The 12,047-nt window shown below is 43.7% G+C and overlaps 1 protein-coding gene across 2 annotated transcripts in view; it reads left to right on the plus strand.

Annotated features, from left to right (window-relative positions):
- Positions 1-11,470, plus strand: part of xirp2a (xin actin binding repeat containing 2a) — a 77,529-nt gene extending 66,059 nt beyond the window's left edge. For both annotated transcript variants that reach the window (XM_076880561.1, XM_004570410.4), the window contains 4 exons: positions 304-407; positions 908-10,166; positions 11,112-11,245; positions 11,331-11,470. In XM_076880561.1, coding sequence (XP_076736676.1) covers positions 304-407; positions 908-10,166; positions 11,112-11,206 — 9,458 coding nt within the window. In that variant the 3' untranslated portion in view covers positions 11,207-11,245; positions 11,331-11,470. The remainder of the gene's footprint in view (positions 1-303; positions 408-907; positions 10,167-11,111; positions 11,246-11,330) is intronic.
- Positions 11,471-12,047: the final 577 nt, after the last annotated feature.

Raw genomic sequence — 12,047 nt, forward strand, 5'->3', positions numbered from 1 at the left:
AGCACCCCTTACGTCCTGCATAATAATAATTGTTCTCTCTACACGCTGAATAAGGGAAGAGCTCTGAAAATGAGATGGAGTTCTGATGATTTTATATTCAGTGCATAGCAGCAAATCTAATCAGGGCAAAGTCAGGAAAGTAAAATATTGGAAAGGGAAATTGGGCAATCACCACTGCATGGTTTCAGAAAATGAAAACTACTCAGGTTTTTAATGAAATGATTTATTTCTCTTTCCAAACCCCCTGAGCTTCCCCACTACGAATGACTTAATGAGGCAGCCTTCTTCTCGTGTCTAATTCAGTTATGCTTGTCAGAGGAGAGGACGTACCAAAGGTTTCCACTCAGGCTTTGAAGCAGCAGTATGAAAAAACGATTGAGGAAGCTACACCAGCCAAGGAAATTAAGGTAATGATGCTGTCTGTTTATCGAAATAGATGATAGTTTGGGTTGTTTATTAGGTATCAGTATGAGGATATGGCCACATCATGAAATCATCAAAAGGAAATTGCGCATGCCATGAGTTGATGGGGAATAAATTGGATTGGATAAAAGGCCTCATGTCATTACACAGCTGAAGTCTGACAGTTTCACCGTTAAAGAGAAACCCCAGAAAAACACACACAAAAAAGAACGGTCGCATTACTGTCTGCAGTTCAATGAGTATTTCAATCAACATGTGTCAGCTTTTGTGCATTTACATCCAAATTAGAATTATTTGTGTCTAGCTTTAACTTTTCCAATCATTTTCATTTGAGGTGTAAAATGTGCAACTTCTTAATTCCTGCTCAGCTTCAAAGCTTTCCTCTCCACTACTTTTCATTCCACAAAATCAACATATTTTTTCCAAATACGATTCTAACCTCACTGTTCCTCTCTTTGTGATGAAAACGTCTTGTGAATCATAGGTTGATGTGGATTTTGACAAGTTTCAGTGGGCACCAGTGAACCAGTCCTCTAAAAAATCTGCTATGACAAGATATGAAGCTTCTTCCACTGTAAAGACAGCTTCTGTTTCATCAGTAGCATCTGCTTCAACAGTGGCTTCTGAGGTGACAGACCATTTCCCTCCTCCACCCGCAAACCTGCTGCAGGTGTCACAAAAAGTCCCAGACCACATTGTCTCTCCTCAGCCTCAGGAGTCGACATCTCAACATAAGTATACTATTAACAGGGAACAGTACTTAAAACACAAGAGCATGGCTGAAATAAAGCGCCTCTACAAACACATACACCCAGAAGTGCGCAAAAACCTTGAAGTTGACATTTTAAGTCAGCTCAGTGAAACAGAAATGACAGAGTTGGAGAGCAAGGAAGGGGTGGGTGACGTCCAGCAGGTGTGCTATATGTTTGAAAATGATGGCAACAGCTCCAGTAAGTGTTCGAGCCCTGACAGAGAATACCTGGAGTGGGATGAGATCCTTAAAGGTGAAGTGCAGTCCATGCGCTGGATGTTTGAAAACAAACCCTTAGATACGATTAAAGACGATACCCCTGATGAGAATGATGAGAAGACTATTGCCCAGCAGGAAATCATTGCTGGCAAAGATGTCAGATACACAGCTTGGATGTTCGAGACGCAGCCTATAGACACTCTGGGCGCAGAAACATCCGATACAACTGAGCAATCGCAAAAACAGACCGATCTAGCAAGAGGAGATGTCCGTACTGCGACGTGGCTCTTTGAAACGCAGCCGCTTGATTATCTGAATAAGATCTACCAAGAAGATGAACAGGAGACGGATGCTTGTGTGACTAAAGACATTACTGGTGGAGATGTGAAAACCGCCAGGTATCTGTTTGAGACCCAGCATCTGGATTGGTTGGGTAAAACAGAAACAATCGAGGAGAGTCACTTCCTCAACCTGAAGTCTGAGCTGGAAGAAATTAAGGGCAATGTGAAGACAACGTCCCGCATGTTTGACACACTGCCCATGTGTGTCATCAGAGGCGATTCAGGAGAGATGCTGGAAATCACTACCATTCGCAGAGAGGAGACAGAAAAAGGAGATGTGAAGACATCACGTTGGATGTTTGAAACCCAGCCTCTGGATATGATCAACAGAGACCCTGCCAAAGTAAAGCTGATATGTGGGATTTCTATGGAGGATAACATTCAAGGTGGTGTGAACAAAGGTAGATGGCTTTTCGAGACAAAGACACTCGACACAATCAAGGATGAAGAATGGGAGAGCTCAAAGAAGGAAAAAGATGAAATAATTGGAGCTGATGTAAGGAACCACTGTCTTGTTTTCGAGACTCAGCCTATGGATACTCTGAAAGATAATGCCAATGCTCGACCTTTACCCTCTGAGGAGATTGTAGGAGGTGATGTTCAATCAGCCAAACATCTGTTTGAAACAGTACCGATGGAAAATCTGAAAGAGCTGGTTGAAGTAGGAAAACTTAAGAAAACAATGGCAACAGAAGAAGAAAAGGGTGACGTGAGGCATCAAAGGTGGGTGTTTGAAAGTCAGCCCTTGGAGAATATAAGGGAGGAGAAAAAGGAGATTACAAGAACTGTGAATATTGAAGCGCTTGACAAAGGGGATGTGACAAACTACAAAGAAAGGTTTGAAAGCATGGATTTAAGTAAATGTGAGGGAATGCAGAAAATTCAGGTCGAAGGTGTCACAAGTGGCTATGTCAAGTCCAACAGAGTTCTCTTTGAATCAACCCCATTGTATGCTATGCAAGACAGCTCTGGCCATTACCATGAGGTAAGGACTGTGAGGCGTGAGGAGATTGTGAAAGGAGACGTTCGCAGTTGCAGATGGATGTTCGAGACGCGTCCTATTGATGAATTTGATGAAAGCATTAGTAAGTTTCAGATCATAAAGGGCATATCTAAACAGGAAATTGAGTCAGGGGATGTCAAAACAGCCAAGTGGCTGTTTGAAACCCAACCACTTGACACCATTCAATTTTTCGGTAATTTTGAGAATGAAGATAATAAAACTAACAAAAGTATTCAGATTGAGAAAGGAGATGTAAAGACTTGTAGGTGGCTATTTGAAACTCAGCCAATGGATGTTTTGTATGAAAAAGTGGATAAGAGTGAGTCCGATGTTGAAGAAGTGCAAAAAGGTGACGTGAAAACATGTACTTGGCTCTTTGAGACACAGACACTAGACAACATACGAGATCATTCAGAGTCAGAGACCATCCTGAAGACCTGCACTGTAAAGCAGGAGGATGTTCAGGGAAAAGACGTGCGGCTGGCTCGCTTCCTCTTTGAAACAGAGAATCTGGAAAACATCACTGGGGAGGACAGCAGCTCTTTCAGGAGAGTCACAGAAATCGACATCCAGTCCGGTGATGTTTCCAGGATGAAGTACATCTTTGAGAATTGCTCCTCTGACATTATGAGCTCCACCTCTGAGGAGACAATGCAGAAGCTGAAGGTGCAACAAGCTCAGGACCTCCAGAGGGGAAATGTGGTCAACTGCACTTGGAAGTTCGAGAACCAGCCGATTGATGCGATCCGTGATGAAGGCACTGAGGCAAGGGAAATTCGCACAGTAACTGATGTTCAGGGAGGTGATGTTGATAAAGGCCGCTTTATTTTTGAGACATTCTCTCTGGATCAAATTAAAGAGGAGTCCACTGAGAGTGATATTTCAAAACTCTCCAGTATCTTTAGAGATGAAATAGAGAAAGGGGATGTGAAAAATTACACCATGATGTTTGAAACCCAGCCTCTCTATGCCATCTGTGACAAAGAAGGCCACTATCATGAAGTAACTACAGTTACTAAAGAAGAAATCATGAGAGGAGATGTGGTGGGGGCCCGATGGCTGTTTGAGACAAAGCCTTTGGATTCAATTAGAGATTCTGAGGAGGTGTATGTTATTAAAGCTGTGACTGAGGAAGGTATCAGCAAAAAGGATGTTAGCTCTGCCAGGTGGAGGTTTGAAACGCAACCTCTGGACGAAATTACAGAGGAGATAAAAGTGAGGTCAAAGACAGTTGAAGATATCCAAGGCGGCGATGTGAAGAAAAATAAGCAGCGTTTTGAGACTGATGAGATGTCTCAAAAGTACATCAGAACTGTTAGCATGAGTGAAATCCAAAAAGGCGACGTTAGAGCTGCCACATGGATGTTTGAAACCCGCACGATTGATGAGATACGCAGTGATGGCGCAGAGTATGATGGCATGGAAAGAGTGACAAAAGAGGAAGTAATGAAAGGGGATGTCAAGCAGTCTGTGTGGCTCTTTGAGAAGCAGCCGCTTGATAGAATCAAAGAGAGTGATGGCACAGATCTTGTTGTGATAAAGGAGGAAATCCCACAGGCTGATGTGAAGACGACAACATGGCTGTTTGAAAGCACTCCATTTCATGAATTCAATGAGAGCAATGTGGAAAAGACAGAGATAATTGGTAAAAGTGTCAAAGAAACACTTGAGGAACTTTATTCTCAGAAAATGGTGGACTCACAGGGTATTCTTATTGAAGCGGATGAGATTGGAGATGTCCGCATGGCAAAGTATAAACTCATGAACCAGGAGACTCCTCAGATCCAAAAAGAAGAGATTATTAGAGGGGATCTGAGCAACATAATGATGAACCTCCTGAACCGCAGGGAGACCACTGAAAGGGTCATAACTATCGACGAGGAGGAGCGTGGGGACATCAGCACCACTGTGATGCAGCTATTCAACCAGGAAAGGGGAATCAATGTTGAGAAAGAGGAAATTATCCGTGGTGACATTCAAGAGGCCATGAGCAATCTCCTCAAGAGGGAAGGCTCCTCCAAGCGTGGCATTCTGATTCAAGAGGATGAGAAAGGAGACGTTAGGATGACTATCTACTCTCTTTTAAATAAGGAGGAGAGGGCTGGCATGGAAAAAGAGGATATCATTCAAGGAAATGTCAGCAAAACTCTTTATCGCCTTCTCTCCAACTCAGATGGAGAAGACTCTAAAAAGATAAAGGTTTTAGACACGGAGCGGGGTAATGTCAGCTTTTACTCCACATGCATTGAGTCCGGAGCTTTGGATTACCTGAGGCAGCTCCAGTATGAATCGGATGAACTCCAAGAAAAAGTCCAAAAAGAGCGCATTATAGGCGGCGACATCGAGGAGACCAAAATATTGCTGCGGAAGAATCAGCAAGAGATCGGTCGCACAGTAACAGAGGATGATATAGTTCCTGGTGATGTGCACAGCATTGTTAAGGTTTTTATGACAGAGCCTACTGTCACATACAGAAATCTAGAGAAAAAGGACATTGTTAAAGGCAACCTCAGTGCAGCTTTGGATTCACTGACCCAAGCCATCAATCAGAAAGTGGTAATAGAGAAAGAGGAGGTGGTAAAAGGAGACATACCCACTACTATGAAGTCTCTGGAGGAGGCCCAGAATCAAGCCAAAGAAATGGAAAAGCCTGAAATCATCAAAGGAGACATCAGGGGGGCTCTCGAGTCACTGGAGAAATCTGCGTCCAGCAAAACCGACGCAGCTGTTGAAGATTTAGTGCCAGGTGATATTAAGGGCACCTTGAAGTCCCTCGAGGAGGCAAAGCAAGCTGTGAAAGAGGTGGAAAAAGAGGAGATTGTTAAAGGAAATATCCACACAGCCATGCAAAGTTTACATGAGGCATCAAACGAGAAAAAGGTTTATCAGCACCAAGTGAGCGAGCAAGGTGATGTTAAAGCCACCATCCAGCTCTTGCTGCAGCCAACAACGTCCCCAAGAATGCAACACAGAGGGAGCCATGAAGGGGATGTGAAAACATCCATTAAATCGCTTTATGAAGGACAGGAGATGACACAGGTGGAAAACGAAGATGTTGTGAAAGGTGACGTTCAAGGGACAATAAAGTGCCTAATGCAAAAAAAGCAGTATTCAAAACCCAAGCGCATGTATCCTGCCAAGAAGGGAAAAGCGCCCATGCAAAACACATTAACTGTAAAACAAGAGAAGCATGAATGTGCACATGAAGTTAAGAGCGAGAGTGTTGCAGTCAGTCCAGCCCCCGCTGTGAAAAACCTCTCTCTGAGTGGTGAGTCACAGAAGCACACACAGAAGCAGCATGAAAACAAATCGTTGAAAACACAGGTAATAACCCAAGAGGACCGCTCTGTTACTGTAGCCAAAACAGACAATCCTGCAGGGGCCTCTCAACTGAAGAGCACGAAAGAACAGAAACAGAAAATACAGGCAACCAAGCCTGTTATGATAAAGAATAAACAAATGATTAATAAAGATCAAACAGATGTGAGGGCTGCTGATGTGTCGGTGGTGAAAGAGGAGCAAAGCACATCACAGGCGAACATTTCAAACAGGCAAATGTGTGAGACAAAGACGATCAAACAGGTGCACACTACGGTGACGGAGAAAACTGTTGTGCACAAGCAAAATATAACGGAGCAGGTGTCAATGTGTCAAAAGCAAACAGAAAATAAGGCTCTCGTACAAAAACAGAACGTAAAGAATATGAAGGTGGATAACCATAGCCTTGACATGAGAGGGAAAGGTGTGAATAAAAAGCCAGTGAAGCCAGAGATTCACTTTCCCCCTCCTCCGTCCTCGCCGCCTCCCCCATCAGAGTCTGAGCTCTCCCTCCCTCCACCGCCTTCACCAGTGACTGAGAGCCCAACACCCCCCATGTACCGGCCTTCGATGATGAGGCAAGACAGCGACCTCCCTCCCCCACCTCCACCGCCTCCACCTCCTATGGAATGCATAAAGTCTGAGCCCGAATTTTTCCCTCTTCCTCCACCTCCTCCACCACCACCCTCTGCGAGCGCACAAGATTTTCTCCCTCCACCTCCCTCACAGCAGGAGCTTAATGCAATGCCGCAGCCTTCCCCTGCAAGGCCAGGGAAACCCATTAGCAGACCTTTATTCAAAGTGCCCAAGCAACCAGAACCACAGCAGCCCATACAAGTTAAGCCCAAATGGCAGAAAAAACAACCCACTCCTCCGCCGCCTCCACCTCAGCTCCCTCCTGAGCAAGAAAAAGCTGTGTCAACAGTCAAGAAAGTAGAAGCTAAAGTTAAGGAGGTGAAACAGGAAATAACCCAACAGGTTGAAATCAGCAATCAGACTGAGTCAACAGCAATGTCCCAGACAAAAGTATCAAGCATTCCAGTTGCAAAATCAGTCCAAAAGCAAAGCCCACAGCCACCTAAAAAAGTATTTGTTCCTCCAATTAAACTGCCTCCAACTCCAGACCCTGATTCAGCATCCAAAGCTAGACCTTATGCTCGCAAATTTAAAACCCCACTCATGTTTGCAGAGGAAAGGTACCGCCAAGAAAGGCTGGAGAAGGATGAAATGGAGAGGAGTAAAGTGAATACCCCCACTTCTCCCCCAAGTAATATACAGTCATTTGATGCTAATGCTCAGCATCCTGCAGCAGAAAACACTGAGAAAAAAGTAGATATAGCGACAATAGAAAAGGCCGAAAAAGCTAAAACTGTTTCCAAACAAGCAATAGCGGTCCAGGACATGCCTTCTAAGAAAGCCACTTCCCAAATCCCTTTGAGCAAACCTTTGATCTCAGTGGTAAATAAGAAAGCAGCTGCTGGATCTTCAAATGTTTCCAGACAGCAATCCTCGGAAAAAAATCTAGCCTTTGCCGAAGTTAATAAAAAGGGACAAACTACATCCGCCAATCAGACTGCTTCTGTTTCTCATGCTCACCATGAGGTTTTACAAAATGAAGTCCAGTTGTGCTCGAACTTGGCCACTTTTTCAGTCCAAGAGCAGCAGCAGATTATTAAGAAATCTAGCACCAAGTCTGTTACTGCCACACAGGGAGCAGCCCATGAAAATGTAGATCTTCAAGGCCAGGTCACATTGAAAGCTGAAGATGTAAGGAATATTAATGTGCCTTTGACTCAGGTGGAGAAAATTAGTCCCCCTCAACCCACTAAAATTCCAAAGGTGACTCCAAGTTTCAAGGTAAAAACCTTTAAGATGCCGGTGGAGAAGAAAGAAGAGAAAAGTGACAGTTTGGGACAAAAGAAAAGTGAAATGAATTTACAGCAAGAGAAAAGTAATGTGTCACAGAAAAGTGAAACCAAAGTGAGTCTGGAAGGCAACCTGCTAATTTCCACGAGAACTGAGGTGAAAACAGAAGTGAAAGGAAAAGAGAAAAAAAGCCAAGTGACCCAACCTGTGAAGGAAGTTGAAGTAGACGTTCACACAAGAAAGGGAAAGCAGGTGCAAAAACATGAGACAGAAGTAAAACTGTCGCCATCAGTTACTGTGTTAACACCCAAGGTGGCTAAGATAACATGTGAAGCAACCCAACAGGGACAAGGCCATGTAGCTGTCTCCCACAGTCAGCAGAGCGTGAAGACAGAGGAGATTCAAAGACAAGAGGAGGTGGTTGTGACTGAGAGTGTGGTACAGCAAAGGCTTCAGAGGCAAGAGGCTGTTCAGATGCAAAAACAGCAAATGAAGCTGCAAGCGGTGGAGATAAATAAAACTCAGATCAAAGCAGGAAAGTCAAAAGGTGAGCCTAAGGATGTGTCTGTGAAAGGGGCAGGCAAAATTTCCCACAAAGACGAGGCTTACCATGAAGACATCACCGATTTAGAGAAATGCACTGTAACTCATAAGCTGCTCACTCAAATGAAAGAGCTGGAGGGCGCGCCAAGCAAAATAGACTCCAGCACTGTCAGGACGATTTTAAGTGAAGTCCCTGACTGGATAATGGGCTCAGATGAGAAGAAGAATTTAAGTGAAATTGCTAAGCAGCAAAGCAAGAAAAAGTTGAAAGAGATGATGGTTTATGTCAAAAATATAATTGAAACAAAGCTCGCATTTTTTGAGAAAAACCTGACAACAGTGGAAAAGGAGGAAAGAAAAGACAAAGACAACCAGCCCGTGCCACCGCCAGTGCCTCCAAGACCAGAGAAGAAAGTTTTCGGTGGGGCGACTGCAAAGATATCAAAGATAAGCACTGGCTCCTCCAGTGCTGAAAAGAAAGTAGTGGAAGAGAAAAAGTCCCCTCAGGAGAACAGAGTGCATAAGGAGCTGAGTGAAGGAGCCGATCACAGGGTGTCCTCTCCATTAGCAAGCATCCGCACTCCATCTCCTACTTTTATTAGTATTGAGTCCAGGAGAGTTGACTCGCCACTCAGAGTGACACCTTCTCCTCCACCCTACAAATCAATCGGAACCCCTCCACCACATCATGGCAAGTCACATACGCCTACATCTACCTTTAGCAGGGCCACACCTTCTCCCACACTGAGTCGCTCAGAGAAGCTGGTGAAACTGGGGGATGCCACATCAAAGCTTTCTCACATTATCACCCTTCCTCCTCTCGTGCCAGTTCCCGAATGTTTTGCTGCTGAAAAAGAGCGAACATCCCCGTTTAGAGACATGGAGACCCTCATTGAGAGAAACGAGCAAGGCTTGACGGATGTCGCAGAAATGGTGGATTCCATGATGACAGTGAAGGATAAAAAGTCTTTCTTTGAGGAGGCCCAGAGAGCGGAGGTTAAAAAGATGTACATCCGGAAGGATCCAATAGATATCCCTGAGCGGTTGGGACCTGATAGTGAGGAAGTCACTGAAGCCGTTGCCATAGATATTCTTAAAGAGGATCTCCCTAGAGTTGACTTGTCAAAGCTCGTAAACAGATTTGAATCTCCGAAACCAAAAGTTTACACCAGAAAAGATCCTATTGTAATAGCAGAGAGGCTGGGGAGTGACACAGAGGAAACAGAGACTGAACCACATGCGCCAAGAACCGAAGACATCCCCACACTCAATGTCAAAGCAATCAAGGATGTGTTCGAGACAGGAGAGCATAGTTCTCAAGCAGCCAGAGAGCTTAGAGAACAAATAGAAAGAAGAGAACCTGAAGCAGCCTGCTCCGGGCAGGCGGGTCACTCTGAAGCGACATCAGTCACTGAGCAATTCTGCACCATTGATAACTTTGGAAATATGACAAGACAGATGAAGAGCGAGGTGCATTCTGGGAGTTCCCTGACCCGTGGTAACCCTCCGTCCTACGCAGACGTTGTGAGGGGAAGAGTTCCTACTGTTGCTGTGCCCCCTGAGGCCTCCTCCGAAGAACTGCTGAGAAACTTCCAGCAATCATGGGCTGAAAGCCAAGGAGTTTTCCAGAACCTGGGCTTCAGTGTCATGGAGCAGAGGACTTCGCAGATTATAACGCACCAGCAGCAGAGTGTCGTGACGGGTAAACTGAGCTGTGGCATGAGGCATGATGGGGTGGTGAACATGCTTTGTGTGGGGAATTTTTAAGGAATCGGCTGCACTGTGTGGAAAGATAAAAAGCATTAACTTTCAGAATGTGTTTTTCTAACACTTGATTTTCTTTCATGTGTTTTCATTTGTCAGAAAGGTTAAAACTCACTGTTTGTATCCTGGCAGTTTTATGCTTTTTAATATTCACAGGTTACATTTTGTTCCTGTTTATCCACATGTCTGCTGTGTGAAACTAGCAATGATGCTAATATATTGAACTAATATATCTCCTGCCTGGGTGTGAGATGCTGTTTTTGTCTGTGAAACAACAAAGAACCGCCTGAAAACTCATCAAGGAAAAAACAAACAACAGCTTTAATGTGAATTCTTTTCTTTTCTGAAATGGATTCACCACATGTCAGTGCTTCCTTTTTCCAACATCGTTTTTTGAATCAACATTTTTTCATTTCACAGCATAAGATTCCCAAATAATCAATAATAATAATTATTATTATTATTCATATTTTTATTGTAATCATGACATCTAACACAAATATAAAATTTCTCTCCCATTTTGAGAACTCTATTAATATTCTATGATTAAGAAGATCGGAAGAGTTTTATTAACTTTTATTAACTGTTCAGTTTATAGTTAACAAACTCAAAACAATCAAGCAGAAACAAACAAAAGGATTTGGACTGCGTTCAAGTAAACACAGTCGGGTCCGAGATAAATCTGAAGGATGACTAAAATAATTATAATTGATAAAAAAAAAACATCTACTTATTAGCTTTATGAACTTTGCTAAAAGTTTTGCTTTCTGCAGCTTTTCCAATCCTTTATTTTATTATCATTTGTTTTTTTGAGACTAATAGAAATCATTTCTCTATTATTAGTTACAGATTACAAATTAAAATGTTTCCTTCTCTTTTGCAGAAAATTCGAATTCCAGAGTCCGAACTGTGCAGGGCATGTCGGAAGAGAGTGTACCCCATGGAATCTCTGATTGCGGACAAACAAAACTTCCATAAAAGCTGCTTTCGCTGTGAGCACTGCAAAGGCAAACTAAGGTGGCGCTACTTCACACAGCAAACGCATTCTTTGCCTTTTTATTTTCCTCTGTTTTAACTTGTCCACTTTCTTTAAAAAAAACAGCCTTGGCAACTACGCCTCTCTCCATGGACGCATGTACTGCAAGCCACACTACAAGCAACTGTTCAAGTCCAAAGGAAATTATGACGAAGGATTTGGACAAAAACCACACAAAGAACTTTGGAATAATAAGAACACGCAGAACTCTGTCATGAAATCACCGTCACCTGAAAAGAAAGTCATGGATTCCAAATATTCCACTGCTCACAGTACCTTAGCCACCCAGGATTATGATGGAAGCAAATCAGCTGATGAGAGCAAAAAGCCCACAAATAAGATTTCCGTAGTGTGGCCTCCCCAGCCAGATTCCCCTAAAAAATCCTTTGCAATCGAGGAGGAGTTGAAGGTGGTTAAGCCATCATGGCCCCCTAAGGAGGGCTCAGCTCAGGAAAACAAGCACCTAAATCAGCCTGTGAAGTCCTCATTAAAAGACACCGTTGCTCCTTCAGCTGAAGTACAAAATGGACTCCAGGAAAATAACAAGGTGCATGAGAGTGCCTGTTTAACAGAGAGTGTAAAAAAGCCCGAAGAGACTCCAGCACAGTCCAAGTTTCTGACCTCCTCTGTAGCAGCCGCTGAGGAGCCAGCGGGTGTCAGTCACACTCGAGAAAGTAAAGAGTCAAACAGCGGCTCGGAGGCTGCGGCACAAAGGGATTCTGAAATGTACTCTGAAGTGCACCCAGGAGTGGAGGAGAAAGAACAAAGTGAAGGGAATGATGG

This window comes from Maylandia zebra, linkage group LG23 (genome assembly GCF_041146795.1).
Source record: "Maylandia zebra isolate NMK-2024a linkage group LG23, Mzebra_GT3a, whole genome shotgun sequence".
NCBI classification, from domain to species: Eukaryota; Metazoa; Chordata; class Actinopteri; order Cichliformes; family Cichlidae; genus Maylandia; species Maylandia zebra.